A 17,700-nucleotide genomic window follows, 5' to 3' on the forward strand; every position below is an offset into this window, starting at 1 on the left:
ACGAGCCCAGTCGGACTTGCGAACTCCCCCTTGGCCCTGAGGATCCTCTCTCCATTATTCATGAGTCCTCAGGTTGGACCCTGGGAACAAGCTGAGCGAGGCCCTGTGTCAATACGAAACACTGGCCGCCACAATGGGCTCTGCCTCCAACTACACTGTTGACAGACACCAACACAAAGGAGCTGAAAGGGGTCCCCCTCCGTTCTCACACACACTGAAGAATGAGTCAGTGTGCTGCCGCTCAGAGCTGTGTTTGTACAGTATATACAGCTTTTGTCCATGGCCACTGTTCTCCCATCAATGGGGGCTGAAGTGTTGATGAAAACCAGGAGGAAAGGACTTCTCTGTGGCTGCCAGTGAGAGTTCATGTTCATTAGATGGGCACTGCGCCTGCTGGATGGCACCTGTATGTAGGCAGGAACCCCTGGGTGACAGAACAACAAGTAATCAGCTTATTGAATTGGTAAACAACATTCCATGATATATCACAGCCCAGCCCCTTTGAACATCTCATCATTACTGGCTGTCATAGAAGTAAATGAATAATTTATGCGTTTGGACCATGAAATCAAATATTGCAGCCATGTGACAGTCTCATTACGGCCTCTCTGTATGGCATGCATTGATTCCACTCTCTTTGGTTTCATATTGATGGCTGATTTTGCATTATACATCAAGCATCTGCTGATAAAAGGGTGAATCCACCTCAGAGGGGGTGTCATGTACATAACACCCCTGTGCTCTTGGATGGTATAATTAATATTTATTTTAAAAAAAAGCACCTCACATCAAATGTTGGAAACCCTGAGTAAATTATGCTAACATGCAGCACCTCATGTCATATTTGAGGCTGCAAAACTGTTTTACTTTACTTCTTTTATTAGAGTGAAGAGGATAAAAATGGGCTCTCAGGGGACATCTCGTTGCAAATATACTCACTGTCAGCTCCATTATTAATCTGCATACTTATCACATAACCAACACAGCATTGCTATTTCTGTTTGAACTATTTTTGTCTCATGATAGGATAAAAAAAGGCTGTTACAGTTTTTAACCACAGGTCGGAATTGCTGCACAAGTTTTATATCCTGTCTTAACAATCACTTCATAAGATGCAGGTAATGACAAATAAGTTTCAGTGGATTGTCGAACATACCATTTTGCTCTCAATAACATCTGAAAGACTTTTAGACCCGAATATAAAGGTATTGCATGCTTGGAGGCCATCAGAAGAGAATTTAACAACTGAATCCATTTTAATCCTCTGAGGAGATCTGTCACAGGGCGCTCATCTGATCTGAATCAGATTTGCTTTGAGCATCTCCAATCATTTCTGTCTGTAGACTGGTTCCCACTTTGATCTCCTTGAGACATTCAGCAGCGGCGCTCAGGAACTCTTATATCACCTCAAAAGACAACCCACACGAAGAAAGAAAGAGGCATTTGTGGGCTGTTTCTCTTGGCTTCATATTGTTTGATAAGCAAAACAGTCTGCATTCAATGTCTGCCTTTATAGAGATGATTTAGATTAAATAAATAAATAGATAAATATATAAATACATAGATAAATGAAATGTAATCTATTATGCAGCAGCTGAGTTTGTACTTGTTCAACCTGTTTTCAGAACATACTGTGTTAGTATATAAAAGCCTGGAAGTAGACTTAACTTAACTAGAATTAACTCTAATGGCACAATGAGAAGATAAACTTGCTCAATTTTTGATGTGTTTTTCTTTTCTCCCAAATACAACCTTAAACTCGTAGGTTTTATGCTTTAAGAAGCCACATATGAGGCCTGTGTAATATGTTACTGAATCCATTGGGTGGCAGCACATGACAGCCTGATATTTGGACACAAATTCTGCTACAGTGTTGTAATCCAGTACTGGTAGGCTCACAGGGTCTTACTGTGTTTTTCTCAGTAAATGTCTAGCAGTTTAATCATAACTGATTGTACACGATCTAATAGAGATGGAAAATACCAGAGATGGGGGACTTGAGTCACATGACTTGATTCAAGTCAGACTCAAGTTGCAAATTTGAGGACTTGAAACTTGCCCGACTACCTGACAAACATTCTTAAAGACTTTGCTTAGATTTGGTTTTCATGACTTGAAATCTGACTTTGACATGAGACACATGCCTTGAATGGACTTGACTTTCAGACCAGTGCACAGGGGTTGTCCAAAAAATATATATTTGGATTCAAGGATTATGTTGTCGATGACAGTTGTAAGAAGAGAACAGCAGCATGTGCGGTCTGCAGCTCGAAACATTTGCATTAACTAGAATATTACCTTTTTTTAATTGAACATTGAAATGAAAGCTAATGTTTGATCATATCATCAGCATTTCACATGACTTGATTTGTGACTCGCTTAATATGAGCAATGCCTGGAGCGTGTGACAATCAACTTGACTTGCTTGATTCTCAATACAGTGACTTGGGACTTGCTTGTGACTTGCACATGTGTGACTTACACTCAGCTCTGGAGAATACATGTGGGCAATGAAAATTAATATAGTGGCAGTGTTTCACTAGATTTTATTTTAATCCTTTTCTCTCTTGATTTCCAGTATAATCACACATCTATTTTTTATTTGTTGTGTGTTTGTTTTGTAGCAATTGTCTGTTAAAATAAGGGTTGTTCACTGAAATATATCTGTCATCTTTGTATATCTATACCCTGTCTTGTTTTCTATATTTTTTTTTTGATTTTGCAAATAATAATTAAATTAAAAACATACCTTTATTTTAATTAGGAAATCGATCCCTACATTTACATATTTTAAAGAATTTGCTAAAAAAAGGTTCAGGTCTGGACAGTAACCCAAATAACTATTTTATTTGCTTTTGACAGGCGCCATCTAGTGGTTAAAACCAGTGCTACCAGCCAAGTTTTACACAGATTTAGGCCTATGGGAATTTATTATCAGTGAACATTGGCTGTTGCAATTGTGATGCAAGTCATCATAGCTACATTTACTTGTCATATCAACTGGATTTGTTTTGTTGCTGTTTCAATGTCATACTCTTAATAGCTCAGTTTCACCTAGCCTCCAGATTTTTAATTTTCTTAATAATTAATATAAATTGCTTTTTATTTATTAAAACTTGAATTAGGATTTTTCATACAAGCTAATTATTTGCACAATTAAGCATCATGTCTCTGGCTGCTGAAGAAGTTTGTGAATGTTGCTCAGTTGGGAAAAAACAAACAAACAAAAAACGTTCCCTCTGCAGGGGCCACATGCAACCCACACACACACACCAAAATCCCACCTGGTCAAATTATTGCAGCGTTTAATTCTGAAGTCAGCAGACCTGGGCTAAACTCATATTTTCGCTCCTATCAAACAAACACATCACGAAAATCTGATTTAATAGACACGCCCCTAATCCGCTCGTTTCCACGGCAACGGCAGCACCTGCCCTTGATTGGTTCGCGCTGAATCAAACACGTGTTTGTCCAGCAGGCTTCAAAAATGTAATTTGCTCTGAGCTTCAGTCTTTCTGCGCTTCACTGAGGAATCAGGAGGTCCTGACACAGCTTGTATTTGAATAGCAGACTGAGGTTAATCTTCTCCATCATGGTCGAGCAGTTTGTCGGAACCTGGACTCTGATTTCCAGCGAAAACTTTGATGAATACATGAAGGCAATCGGTGGGTGCATGCTAAATATTGTTATATATTGTTATTATAGTGAATGATGTGAAAAGTTACGTTGATGTCCTGAGCAAGCAGCAGATCAGACAGCATGATTTCCATCAGTATCTTGTATATATGCATTTATTTACGTTGTGTTTAAGGTGTGGGCTTCGCCACCCGGCAAATGGGCAATATGGCGAAGCCTAATTTGGTGATCAGCGTGGACGATGCTGGGCTTGTCTCTATGAAGTCTGAGACCACTTTCAAGACCACAGAGATCAAGTTCAAGCTGAGCGAAGAATTTGAGGAGACTACTGCAGACGGCAGAAAGACCAAGGTGGGTCATCTTTTGTCAGCGTCACTTGACTAGAGTTTATATAGAGAGGCAATTTTAATGATTAAGTCTTTCTTTCTTTTTTAGACCGTCATCACTTTTGATAATGGCAAACTCGTGCAAGAACAGACGTGGGATGGAAAGAAGACAACCCTTGAACGAGAGATTCAAGATGGAAAACTAACAGCTGTGAGTAATAAACGGAGCAACAGTGCAACGTGTAGATTATTTTCATAAACATTCCTATAGTGCCTTTGTGTTAATTCTTGAACTATAATGGAGGCCTAAGACTTCTAACATTGTTTTAACAGAAATGCATCATGGGCGATGTGGTTGCAGTGAGGACCTACGAGAGAGGAGCTTAATTCAACCTCAACTTGAGACTGAACCTCTGTTCCATTACACCAAATGCACTGAGCTTTTGCCAAACATGCCAATAAAGTCTGAACTGTGACACTTCAATCTGTGTAATAGTTGTGATTTGAAAGTAACCAAATTTGTTGTTATGTTTGTCATATTTGCACATAATATAGGGATTCAAATGATGTGATTTGCATGCTCCCCTTTTTTTGGTTTGACTTTGTCCTTTCTGCAATAGACCACATAGTAGGTATAAAAGATTTATTTAATGCTGCTACACCTGCTGGGAGAACAGATGTCCAGATTTCATAAAAACAAAACTCAAATTAAAGCTAAAGCTTAATTAAGCTTTCGCCAGTGCTGAAAATATATTCAAAGTATGATCACTTAAGGTTGAACACAAAATGAAAAGGACTTTGTCTCGACCTCCTTTTAATTTTCAACTATAATTATGTGCTCATTACTTTTTTTTTTTTTTATTAAGAATGCTTGTTAGTATTTCAGACATGCTGGTATAATAACATTCAGATACAGCGGTTGCTGAATTTTTAAAACCCCTCATAGCAAGTCATGCTTCCAATCTTAAAGCTATAAGACATAGGCAGGGGCTTTTACAGAGGCCTATTGTTCTAACAAGGAAAAGCAACATGTCATATCAGAGCCCCCTCATGACAAAGATGTGGGTGAATGGGAGGTGGGAAGGCCAAATCCCTGCTTGAGGTCAGAGCGCTGACCTCTCATTTGTGCCAACCCCCTCTTGTCTTGGATGCACAGACGTGGAGTTCAAGCAAGTGCACATAATTTGTGTTAATTAGGGTTCTTTGGGGCAGTAGGTTGAGGCCCAAATTCTCTGAAAGATTTCCAGGCTTTGGTGAATAATTGTGACCCCGGGTGGTGCTCAGGCAACAATGAGTACTGACTAATGAAAAGCTGACTGGTTATCTCGAGTGCCACGTTATATAAGACCATGCTGCATGCTCACACATGCGTAGTTTAACACATTTTGCATACATCTGTATGAATGTTTATGAATATATACAATTTTGTTAAAAATTTCAGGTGATTTTACTTGAAAAATGAGTTTTCTTGAAGAGTTTATACAAATATACATAAGAGGGTTTGCAGAGGATGTTAAGTTAGCTGATGCTGACTTTAGATTACTGAATACCCTATTGTTAAGCACTAAGCTTATTCGGGGTAGCATAAGGGTAAAGGCTTTAAGGAGCAGTCCTCCTTTGAAATGGTTTTACCCCTTTAAACACAATCACACCATGAGCTGATGAATTCTTACAAATTGTTCTTGTTTGACTTAGCTGCTTTGTTTAAACAACCAATGGCTAGGCACAAGTACTGTACACTTTTTTTTTTTCATATTATATAACAACTATACATTATAGTTATGATTATTGAATGCTTGGGTTTGACTTCTTTCATAAAAATAGGGAAAAGAGCTATGAACAAGAAACTAGTAACCTGTAAATTACTTTTGTTTTTAAACTGAGGGAGAAAATGCTCAGAAAACTGTAGTTATAGCTATTCTATTTATATTTTTAAAGTTATCTTACATAAATAAATATTTCAATTTTCAGCACTATTTTGGGGGGTCATTTTGTTAAATTGTCTTGTTAAATTGCTCATTGCCTTTCCCCATTTTTTTTTATATGAATTTAGGTTTCAAAGGATTATTCTATAGATCTATAGATTCAATAAATTTTCATATATGTTACTAGGACCTAAAGTTATGAATCAAATTGTTTGAGTATGAGTTGCAGGCAACAAAGTGAAGTATTTATTCCAGCAAATGTTGCAGCAATAAATAATTAAATTTGTTTTCAAAACTGGGCTACAATAATTTTGTAATCTGCTAATCACTTCAGTACTAATTAATGATGCAATAATCATGGCTGGATTTAACAAAAAGTACAAAATTAACTAAAGTAACATATTGAATTGTTTTACTGCATTACTTGCTAAACGGAATTATTACATAATGTGAACTTGAAGACCCGAGCTGTCATTTCACTGCAGTCCATTTCTTGCAGAAACACTGCCCTCGTGCGGCTAATAATTTTAATAGCAGGCAATGATTGGACGGTACCACTATATCATAACAAAGGGGTGGGATTTGGGAGTTTCTTTTTGTCGTGAAATGGTCAGAGCCTTAATAAGGGGTTTTTCTGTCGTAAGCGTAGAAATACAAAATTAACTTGAAGTCAATGTGCTTCCAAATTATAATGTTTCATCTATCACAATGTTCATTTTAAAGTTATCCTGTCTTCATCCAGATGATATGATCCGGAACGACGTCGTACGTGACGCGACGCAATCATCAAAGATGGCTGACGAAGAAAACACAAACATGGAAGTCGATCAGGAAAACGATAAACCTTTTGCTAAAACAGTTAAGCCAATCGTTGACAACGTTACCCAAAGAATAGTCAATCATAAAAATGTCGAAGGCAAGAAAGACGCCGGGGAAAGCAGCGCCACAACGGAGTACTGCGAGAAACTGCAGGGGTGGATGTGGCAGTACTACACTGGATATGTGAACTGGCAGAGCTGGATGGCAGCGTCAGCCATGTCCTACCCTTATTACTTACAGACAGACAGCGGGACGTCGACGACACCACTTGATATCAACTCCCAGAACTGGTTTCACGGTCCGTTTGGTCTTCCGTTGTCGCCTTATCCACCTACCGTCACCTCCCAGAGCAGCCGGGGAGGTGAAGCCGCTGGCGGGGCTGCAGTGGCCGCTCAGCCGCAGCCGCAGCAGCCGCAGGAGAACGGAAACGCACCGAGACCGGGTAAAACCTGCTGGCTTTGCGCTGACCGTTTAGTCTCCAGGCTGTAAAAAAGGTTACAAACAACCACCAAACGTCGCCAGGTGCAGACAGTCCAGGGTTATTGTGTTTTTAATGTATATCAATGATCGCTGATTAAATTACTTCATGAAAAAGTGTGTGTAGTACACTCGACCAACATTAGAGAAGGCAGCCTGCTATACATGCGAAGAAAGTATTAACATGGGAGGAACTTTTACTTTGTAAAACCTCAGGGCGCTATTTTGATTGCTTCATTTTTTATTTAAAATTTCACTGATCTTTACAAACAAAAGTATTTGGAGACTTTATGAATATGATGTTGAAAGTTTCAGTTTTGATAAACATTTGCTAAAATCATTGAAACACAGTTTTGTGTTGGAAATATTTTCATCTTTATTGGAAATGCATATCGATTCCAAATATAGGTTATCGGTCTCATTAAGTACTAATAATCTGTGTCAGCCCCGAAAAACCCAATATTGGTTGATCCCTAGTTATTTCTTCATAACATACACCACCTAATAAATGGCATGTACATTACATGTCAAGAAAAAGGTCTTTTACAACTTTAAGGATCTGAAGAAAAAAATCCAATTTTCTCTCTCTTCCATTCCTTCAGTCGTCTGTCTGTCCCCTTCTCTCTCCTTTCTTCTTCTCTCCCTTCCTTATTTCCCTTCCCTAAACTGACAGAAATACAAAAAAGGGCCAGTATGCAGCTGGCAGTGGGTTACAACTTCAGGCCAGCATTTCTTACGCTGAACACAGGACACAATATGTACCTTAGTGTGTATGCAAATAAGTTACAGATAAATATTTTAGTTCTAATGTGAAAATAACCATACTAAATGATGGTCTGACCATTTATTGATATGGTTAGCACATGTTAAATTTCTCATTGAACACTTATGGTATGATTTGTAATATTAATAATATATTCAATAAAAAAATTCCTCTTCGTGTCTGCGTATTGATACATCATTGCCATGCAAAAATATTGTGATACTAATCTTTTTAGCGATTTTTTTCCCCCACCTATAATTGTTAGGGTATTTGAACATATGGTGTACTGTACCTACTTAACTTTGCTTTTTTACTACTTTTCACCAGGACGGGAGTATAGCATTCCCTCACCTCTCCAAAGACTGCTGGCTGAGATGGTGGATTTCTTCATACTGTTTTTCATTAAAGCAACCATAATCATCAGTATTATGCATCTGAGTGGAATCAAGTGAGTCCCTTTCGTTTCTAAAAGTAGTGATGGTCTGTATGCAGTGGTGGAGAAACTATTACGCCTGTGTTTGTTTTTTAAGAAACACACCCAAACTGTAATTGAATAAACAGTCTTTGGATTCATTTCATAAACATTTTTTACTTTTCTTTTCAGGGATGTTTCAAAGTTCGCCATGCATTTCATAGTGGAGGAAATAGATGAGGACACATCGATGGAGGAGCTACAGAAAATGATGCTTGTTGCACTTGTGTACCGAATATTAGTGTGTTTTTATGAGGTAAGCACTCAAAGGTTTTCCACAGAAAAAGGCCTCATCTTCATGGACAAGGGTACTTTTGTGAACAGGCTTCTTCCCTCCTTTGTCCTCAAAACGATTCCTGTCCACACACACCTTTATAAGTATAATCTCTGTCCAAGTGAAATGACTTCTGATGCCTCTGTCCTTCAATATAGTAGAAAGGTAACTGTAAATATTTAAAAAGTCTTGTTAGCAAGATTAGAGCCAGCACTATTTTGGTCACAGCTGCCATTGCATTAAATGCCGTCTCAGTTGTGACGCCTTACAGAAGAGACAACAGTACACACTCTGCCATTAAAAGCTCCAAATTCTGTTTACCCTCTACATGGCAACACTGAAAACATCCAGACATTTTTGTCTGTATATCTGAGGCCGGGTTGCGGGACAGGCTAAGCAGAGCACTCCAGGCGTCCCTCTCCCCAGCAACGCTTTTTAGTTCCTCCTGGGGGACCCCAAGGCCTTCGCAGGCCAGATGAGATATGTAAGCCCTCCAGCATGTTCTGGGTCTGCCCCAGGGCCTCCTACCAGTAGGACGTGCCCGGAACACCTCCAGCAGGAGGCGCCCAGGAGGCATCCTGATCAGATGCCCGAACCACCTCAACTGGCTCCTTTTGACGCGAAGGAGCAGCAGGTCCACTCAGCGAGCTCCTCCTGGATGTCCAAGCTCTGAAAACAGAGTTTCTGAAACGCTTCACCTTTTGTTTGATCATCTAACCTAACTAAAGCCAAAATGCATAAAAAAGCAACAATATCAAATATGCCTGTCTCCATGTGGAAAAGACTTAATACAGGTAGGATGAGATAAAAACAGTGGTCTCAACCTCAAGTGTTAATAGTTTTTTATGTAAATGTCTGAGAGCACCTCTCCCCTTGCAGTCAAGTGACAGCTCCTACACTATTCTCCCCACAGATTGTGTGCATTTGGGGAGCAGGAGGAGCCACTCCGGGGAAGTTTCTCGTTGGACTTAGAGTTGTTACATGTGACTCGTCAGTTCTGGTTCAGCCTAACAGGGTGCTTGTAGTTCCAGCAACTAATGTCTCTCTGTCTGCGTGAGTGCTTCATTTTAAAGTTTATCTTTCACCGTTTTCACAAAGAATACAAGTTTGTCTCTTCTATTTGTTGAATAATCATTGTCTCTGTCTACAGATCAACTGTCCGAGCCTTGAACAAGAACTTTTCAATTGCCTTCTTCTTCCCGGCCTTCATCACACTATTGTTCTTCCAGCACAACAGGACGGTGTATGATATGGTTGCTGGCACAATAGTTGTGAAACGCTCCAGGGTCAGATGACGTACAAGGACCCAGCAGAGAGTCCTTCATGAATGCTGAGCAGGCACAGTTTGTTATTCTTTAAATGCCTGCAGAACTCAGACATCAGCCTTTCAAGGTATCGTCAGAACACACAGGAGCTTTAAGACTGTTGCAGAGTTTCATACACATCAGTATGAACTATTGTAGTTCCCTACAACTCGGGTTTGGTTTGTTTCAGACACATACTGTATTTCTGCATGTATTTCGACATGCTGCTTCAGAAACTGTTCCTGTGCCAAATTGATGTCTCCTTTTGAAGACAGGATTAATGATGGTTTTTGCCGCAATTTCATTAACACATTTGCCTCTTTTTAAATGCTAATCTTCCAGATTAAGGGTGAATGTCTGGCATCACTCAGTATTGAAGTTGCTAATCATGCATTCATGAGATTATACCTTCAGTATCTCTTTGTATTTAAAATTTTGTCTTGAGAGTTTTGCAGTCAGACTTTTCGATTTTGAGTTTTTGATCTTCACACAGGAGTGATGCATCATGATCAGCTTTTTCAAATGCTGAAATGCTGTGGTTGTAAGGCACATTTAAATATATTGAAAGGAAATGTAAATCTGATCACAACTGATCTTCCTTCACTCTTACAGCATGTGTGTGACTGAAAAGTCCATGTATGACACATTTTATGTGATTAAATGATTTTTGCATTTAAGAAAATTAAACGAAATCCCCACTATTTCCCAGCATGTTCAAGATGTCTGTCTATTTAGCAGTTTGCCTGCTATTTGGTAATTCTTAGTGTTTTCATACTTTTAAAGGAATACTTCATACTCAAAATGACCATTTGTAAATCAGTTAGTCATGCAGTGTTACTTTGAATTTGTGAAGAAAACGTTTTTCTTGCATGCCTCCACAGAAAACTGTTAACATATTGAATTATTGATTGATTAGTGACCACTTGTAACAACAGCAAAACGATATTTGTGTACAAACTCACACAACTCGTACAGAATAATCCAAGTCTCATATATCCATTTGTAAGCTTATTACTTTGCAATCGCAAACATTTTTGCTAAAAACCTTTAGTATTAGAGTCTGGATTTGAAGAGAGTATAGGTAAGTCTCACTTTGAGTTCAGTTTTAAATATTAGGTTTTAGTGAAAAATGCATTTGTTTGTGATGTACTGAGCATATGATAATTTTTTCTTCGCTGCATGACTAATTGATTTACAAATGGTAATTTTGTGGGTGAATTATTCCTTTAAATGGCCTCATTGAGTTCATTTGTGTGTTTTCCATTTAATATACCACAGTAAGTACAAAACATTGTTCAAATTGCGAAATTCATAGAAATAACTAATTAATTAAAAAAAAAATAAAAAGTGACCATATTACACTCCAATTTCTGTAAGAAAACATACATTTAAAAATAGTTAAATATTTTAACCTTGTAACCTTATATTTGCAATTTATAAATGCAGTGATTTTTAATATATTATTTACTCTGTTGGGAGAAGCAGAAATTGTTAAAAAAAAAAAAAAAAAGAAAAAAGAAAAAAGGTATATTATGCAACACAGTGATCTGATCCAAAGTTGCAGCAGTTTGGCTCCATCTAGTGTTTATTTGTTAGTCATACAGACACTTCAGGACATGCATCATGCAAAATCCGCTCACAGCACTGTCACCAGCATACAATATTTGTAACAAAAATCTGATCCTCAATAATCATCACCGAGAGTCAATAACAGTCTATCGTCTGCCCAGACTAATCAACAACAGCTAATCATTCTCCGCTAAATTGAGTGACAGCCTGAGTCCACTTGTTTCAAGACATTACTCTCATCTTTTGACTCTTCTGGCATGTCACCTGATCTTGGAGCGAACTGATAAAACTCCAATTGTTGACAAAGTGTTGACGTGGTGATTGTGTTAGGCCCACTAAGTGGCAGCTTCAGCTGACAGCCGCAGATGGTACTCCGAGATTACTGAGCACCCCCCCCCTCCACATGATGCTGCCATGCACTGTGCCATTACTGTAGGCGAGGGAATAATATAAGTCATGGTTGTGAAGGGCTTTACCGAGGAATAGAAAAGTGTGGGCAGACACCACCATTACTGCACTGTATACTCATGAGTGAGAGTGGAGCTTTATTTGGAGTTGAGGGATGTTTGTAATCTATTTTTGTATCGACATGCACTGGCTCATATCCAGGGGGAATGTGCAGGAGGAAGATTTCAGAAAAGCTCAAGGGAACAATTATTACAGTAATTTATGACAGACCTTTATGTGAAAGTACTCAATGTTGCAATAAACCTCACAGCCCTTGTGATGAAATATCAAATGACAATCAGTTATTATTAAAAGCACTAATGATTTATTTAAATCACACCGAAGATCATCCTTGTGTCTATGAATAGGAATTCTAATGTGGCAGCAGTGATGGGAGTGCTGAGAATTGATTCCTGCTATTGCAATTGAGTGTAAAAAATAAATGTGGGGTTCATCCATCAAATGACTCCTTGTTCAATTATAAATCACCCTAAACTAAGAGGGTGAACTCAGATTTTTTAGCAGTCAGAAGAGGTGAGTGTATCCTCACTTCAGCTCTGTATACAAAAACAGCCTTTTTAATTCCGCATTCTCTATGTCTGTTGTTTGTTGCTTGACAGATCTGGTTCCTTGCTGCCACATGGTATGCCATACGGCATCAAGTTGGTGAGGTGTCCAGCCTGAGTTCCTGCCACCCTCTTTGGCTCTTTTAACGAGGAAGTCATCTACAGGCAGCATGGAGGTCTCACAGCTTTCTCTGACAGCCATGTGTCTGTTTCTGAACAGAGCCACTGCAGGGCAGAGGGACAAGGTAAACAGTCTGGTCTCAACTGGACTAAAATATTTTCTGCGATCGATACAATTTGTGTCCTTAAAGTCATTGCTCATTCATTAGAAGTACTAAAATGGCAGCTGGCTGCTGCTCCTCACACACACAGCAGCAGGCTCCAGGTGTTTTGAAGTCGCTGAAAGGTGCAGTGAACTGAAATGCTGCTCAGCGTTGTTGTTGTTTCTCCCAGTGTGTCTGTGCCTGTTGGTATTCCTCTCAAGTGGAGTCAGTAATTACAGGCTGGCTGGGTTCTGCCTGAGTGGAGAGGGCTGTTGATGAAGAAGAGACCTGTTGACTGGGGAGCCATGTAAATGCCTGCTCTAATGCTAGAGGTGTCATGGGAAACACACACATGTTTAAATGCTTAAATGCGCACACACATTTTTAATATATTGTTGTTATTTCAAGGTTTTTATGGACTAACAATTCAATTTACATGCACTGAACTGAGCAATATTGTCTCATGCCTGTCTAGTTTTTCTTTATAAGGTACTGTACGGAAATTAATAGTGGGGATAGTGGGTAAAAAAGGTTACGGTTATGTATTTGTGTTTTTCATACTATATTATTGAGAAAGGTGTTGAATTTCTCATTAAAGTCAAGGTGAGGGTCCATTGAAAGGATTAATAAAGCTGGGACGGGTCTCGCTTTTGAAAAAGCGAGTCAGAAGCTGTGTTTCCACAGAACACTTTTGTCGTAGTACCCTGGGAACCGTAGATAACCTAGACTGACATGTACCTAAAACTGTTTTGCGTTTCCACCACAGACAGTAGTCTTAAAACATAGGCAGGCTTGTAATCAGATGTTAATAGCCATGTCACTGCTCAAACCAGCTTTTGCTGTATTTGCGCTTCATCAATGATCCAGAGGAACGTCTGCACCTCGTTGATCATCAATGGAAGGGGCTTGAGCAATATTTTCAGAACAAACAAGAACAGGCTGAAGTGATAAGGGTCTCTGTCCTAATCAATGGGATATTTAAAAATAGCAGGTCTGTAGTTTGAGTCTTTGTCAAACAGGAGTGTTAATCTCTATTGACCAATCAACGGACTGCAGTGTTTCTAGCTCCACCTTTTACTATCTGATTAGTGTGCTTAGTACCTTAACAGGGCTGATGGAAAAAAAAAGGGTATGATTGTATTGGTACCCTCCAAAACTTTTCACATTGGCAATGCAAAGACAACCGTTCTAATGTGTTAAGAACTGACCTAAACTGACTGGACTGACTGGACTGCTTCCCTACCCTAATAATTTTCATATAGTCTCTAAAGCCAATTTAAAGTGGATGTAGGCATCACATCAGCATGTACCATTTGGTTGCACTGACATTTACAATTCCAGTAAATTATGAATGAACCCATTTCTAGGGACGTGACTAAACACAAGTAAGTATGACATGAATAAACTTTTCCAGAATAGTACGCTGCCTGTGCTGCAGTTCATTTTCCTGGTATAAAAATAGACGTGACTATGAGTTGAGTGCAAACTCAGGGTGAGTGATGTGGAAGCATTAAGGGAGACCATGAGTGCGTATGTGTGTTGGGGTGGTGCGATACAGCGTATCATTTTCTATGACAAAACATTAGGTTTCTGGCTGTTTGTGTTTTGAACACAGTAGATTTCTGCTTAAGGCAGCGGGAAGCTTGAGTTGTCAAGACAACCATGGAGACTGCACTGGTTACTGCAGAGACATTCAGCGTTTTCTCTCCTCAGACAGTGTTGCTTTAGGGTAACATAATATCAGATGTGTGTTTGCTATATGTTTGAAGAGCAACTGAGTGGTAGTAATTGGACTCAAATATGTCTGCCTCCTGCTATCTTCTCAAAAGCTGCTTGGCAACTTTTGAAAGTCTCCCTCGTGTCAAGAGAGACTGTGCCGCGGTTCCACTTCACCACTGATTTGGACTAAGTAGGTGCTGAATATATTTCCCTGGCAACAGCTGCATTATTTACAATATAATCAACACAGCACTCTCAAGAACTTCGAAGATGACAGAGAAACAAACAAAGAGACAGCAAAGGAATGAAAGAGAATTCTGTGCCTGATGTTGTGATAATTACAGACAGTATCGCCCCGCAAATTCAAAACTACTGTACAGTTTTTATGGCATATTATGGAAAAAATGATCATGGAAAATTTCCAAGAACCAGAAAACAGAAAAACACTCTGCAGTGACAGAACTCTGCATAGTACAGTGCTCAAAAATGGCCAGTTTAGCTGTTGAGTTCCTAAAAATGTATCCTGGTGGGAAGGTGTTGATTGAAAATGGTTCCCCCCAGTGTCAAATAGGTGATTACATCCCTGGAGGAATATGTTGAAAATAAGGCATAAAATTCGCTGTTTTTTATATAATTTTTTTAAGTTACTTTATTGTTTGTATCATTTTAAAGAACATAGAAAACAGAATAATACATTTGTGTCTACCATACACAAAACACGCTTAAAATAAATCAAAAACAAGTAAAAAAGCTCCTTCTTAAATAAAAGCAAATATCTACACATATATTCTTACATAAACATACACATACATACACATGCATACAAATATGAAAATATAGACACACTTGTCCAAAAAACGCTCATCCATATACTTACACATTCTAATCAGCCTGAAAGAGTTCAAGGAAAATATTGGTTTGGGTTCTTTGGGTTTTTTCTCCATAATATTTATATTGTATACTATGTCGATCCACTTGTTTTATATTGATATATTTTTCTTAAGCCATTTTCTGATGAAAGCCTTTTTGCTTGCCACTAACAACACCCTCAGCAAGTATTTATCACACTTGGCACAATGAAGCTCTTCCAGATCACAGAGGTACATGATTTTTAAGTTAAAACATATTTTCATCTTAAAAATTGCGTCCAGGACATGAAATGTACTTTCGTAGCTGACATAACGCTAAGATAAACACATTTTTCCATAAAATAAAATCTATAAAATCAATTTACAGCATTAATCCAACTCTCAACTGCTGGTATTGAAGTCCATATTCTGCCCTCTGTTGTGTGAAACTGGTACTGAACCTCCAGCACAGCAGGAGTGGGCAGGCTTTCACTGAGGTCACTGAGGTCGTTTAAATAATGCTCGAGTTCCCTCGCTTGAGTATCCAGATCGGGCAGGATCCATGATGTTGACTTGTTACTTGTACTCTGTAATGGCATAAATGTTTTAAAATATAGAAGATAATATCGTTTCCTGGCTTATTTCTGTACATCTTTGGAAACTAAAATCAACAGTAACTTTGCTCCCTGGCTGATCAGTGTTCTCTCTCTCTCTCTCTCTCTCTCTCTTCTCTCCCTCTCTTTCTCTCTTTCTATCTCTCTCTTGTTTAACACCATTTGGTGTTTTTTTGATTGATTTGGTTCATGTGTTTGAACAAACTCTACTGAGTTCCTTCAGTGGCTATATTCCTCCTCCACAAATCACTCCCACCCAATCCTTTAGTTGCCTAAACTATGTTCTGGACTGGAGATGTGCGTAAGCACTGGCTTGCTATTTTCAGCTGAATGAAAAGAGTCTTGGCACTTGGACTCAGGATGAAATCTGTTTTGTTCTGCTGAATTTGGCTTTCACCACATGCACAGTATCTGCATGTAACAGAGTTAAAGAACTCTGTTTAATGATGTCCTACAGTAAAACCACAATCATTTGACTGAGTAGCATGACTTTCAAATCATTTGTTTGGAAAACGTTTTCCTTAGTAACATAAATACAACATGTATCATGGTGGTGACAAGAAAATGTCTATGTTTTGGGCTGATTGAGTACATTTGTTTGTTAGGTGTCTGTAGAAAATGGTAATAGTAGTATTCATTTTTGATTTAACAGGTTGAAGTACTCCCTCACATCAAGCAGCCACTGCCTCAACTATGAATCACATGGCATTTGTTTTGTATAAGGAAAAGATTCAGACCCTGAATAAAAAAACATTTCCAAACACGTCACTTCTGATGCAAAATGACACACACTGCCATATAGTTGACAGACAGTTGAACATATAATGGACACTGTTTTTTTTAGCTTTACCCCCCACCCCCTCCAAACAAAACAACAACAAACAAACAAAAAACAAGGACATTTGTTGGCTTTCAGAGGTTCAGCCCATTGCTAACCCATCATTCATTTCATCTTTAGACATCAGTGTTGATGCAAGGACTCTGCTCAAGGTCACTCTGAACTCATCAACACTTAACAACTGCTGTATTATAATAACCGCTGGAAGTGAGTGACAGTCTCATAGATTTTAAGACCAAAGCGCACACTGCCTGCTGATCAAAATAGTGAAGCTGAGTGGATATAATATTCACAAATCTCTCACAAGTGCATGCACCCAAACAGAGAGGTGAGGTCAGTATCACCTGCCTGGTGGATTCGCTGTCCTTTTGCTCTTTTCATTAACTACTGAATTCACTGGCTTTCAATAGGCTCTTTCAGCGTGTCATGCTACACCACCATTGAGCTACAGCCACGTTGCCACCCATCTTTCTTAATGGGGACTGGAGACTGTGGAGCTGCCTTGTTGCCATGGCAGCAAGTGCTTTCACATTCTCCCCACATAGTGTGGAGTGTGCATGTTGTTCCCTCCAAACTGGAGCGCGCCACAGCAGAGACAGGTCTGCTCTCAGACAGGACCGAGCGAGGGTTATTTACCTCCCGCTCTGATACCAGATGCCCTCTTAAGCCAGCCACCCACACTCTACTTTCCATTCTCTCGATTACTTATGCATAGTATTTCCCAGTGGCTGCTCTCACATACTGAACTGAACTTTTCTCCAAAACTTACTTTTTTATACTTCTGTAGGCAAGAGTGTGTCACTAAATTTTAAGCCCCATGCAAAAGTACTTTTCTGTTGG

At 39.0% G+C, this 17,700-nt stretch overlaps 2 protein-coding genes across 2 annotated transcripts; both read left to right on the forward strand.

Moving 5' to 3' along the window:
• The first annotated feature begins 3,489 nt into the window (after positions 1–3,489).
• Positions 3,490–4,446, forward strand: fabp4b (fatty acid binding protein 4b). Its single transcript, XM_042489742.2, has 4 exons — positions 3,490–3,665; positions 3,812–3,987; positions 4,072–4,173; positions 4,296–4,446. The coding sequence occupies exons 1-4, from the start codon at positions 3,593–3,595 to the stop codon at positions 4,347–4,349; spliced, it is 405 nt and encodes a 134-aa protein (XP_042345676.1). The 5' UTR covers positions 3,490–3,592; the 3' UTR covers positions 4,350–4,446.
• A 2,202-nt stretch (positions 4,447–6,648) lies between these two features.
• Positions 6,649–10,697, forward strand: LOC121945715 (protein FAM8A1-like). Its single transcript, XM_042490013.2, has 5 exons — positions 6,649–7,148; positions 8,274–8,394; positions 8,551–8,674; positions 9,606–9,745; positions 9,843–10,697. Exons 1-5 carry the CDS (start codon positions 6,680–6,682, stop codon positions 9,985–9,987), a joined length of 999 nt encoding a protein of 332 aa, XP_042345947.1. The 5' UTR covers positions 6,649–6,679; the 3' UTR covers positions 9,988–10,697.
• Positions 10,698–17,700: the final 7,003 nt, after the last annotated feature.

Source organism: Plectropomus leopardus, chromosome 11 (assembly GCF_026936395.1).
Source record: "Plectropomus leopardus strain MGB_pleo_1.0 chromosome 11, ASM2693639v1, whole genome shotgun sequence".
NCBI classification, from domain to species: domain Eukaryota; kingdom Metazoa; phylum Chordata; class Actinopteri; order Perciformes; family Serranidae; genus Plectropomus; species Plectropomus leopardus.

What these genes read in the sequence shown, in the direction of transcription:
- LOC121945715 (XM_042490013.2), top strand. Translation starts at nt 6,680, where the DNA reads ATGGCTGACGAAGAAAACACAAACATGGAAGTCGATCAGGAAAACGAT. An exon ending in ATGCATCTGAGTGGAATCAA is followed by an intron (nt 8,395 to 8,550) that starts GTGAGTCCCTTT and finishes TTTTCTTTTCAG; the next exon opens with GGATGTTTCAAAGTTCGCCA. An exon ending in TATTAGTGTGTTTTTATGAG is followed by an intron (nt 8,675 to 9,605) that starts GTAAGCACTCAA and finishes TTCTCCCCACAG; the next exon opens with ATTGTGTGCATTTGGGGAGC.
- fabp4b (XM_042489742.2), top strand. Translation starts at nt 3,593, where the DNA reads ATGGTCGAGCAGTTTGTCGGAACCTGGACTCTGATTTCCAGCGAAAAC. An exon ending in TGAATACATGAAGGCAATCG is followed by an intron (nt 3,666 to 3,811) that starts GTGGGTGCATGC and finishes GTTGTGTTTAAG; the next exon opens with GTGTGGGCTTCGCCACCCGG. An exon ending in AAGATGGAAAACTAACAGCT is followed by an intron (nt 4,174 to 4,295) that starts GTGAGTAATAAA and finishes TTGTTTTAACAG; the next exon opens with AAATGCATCATGGGCGATGT.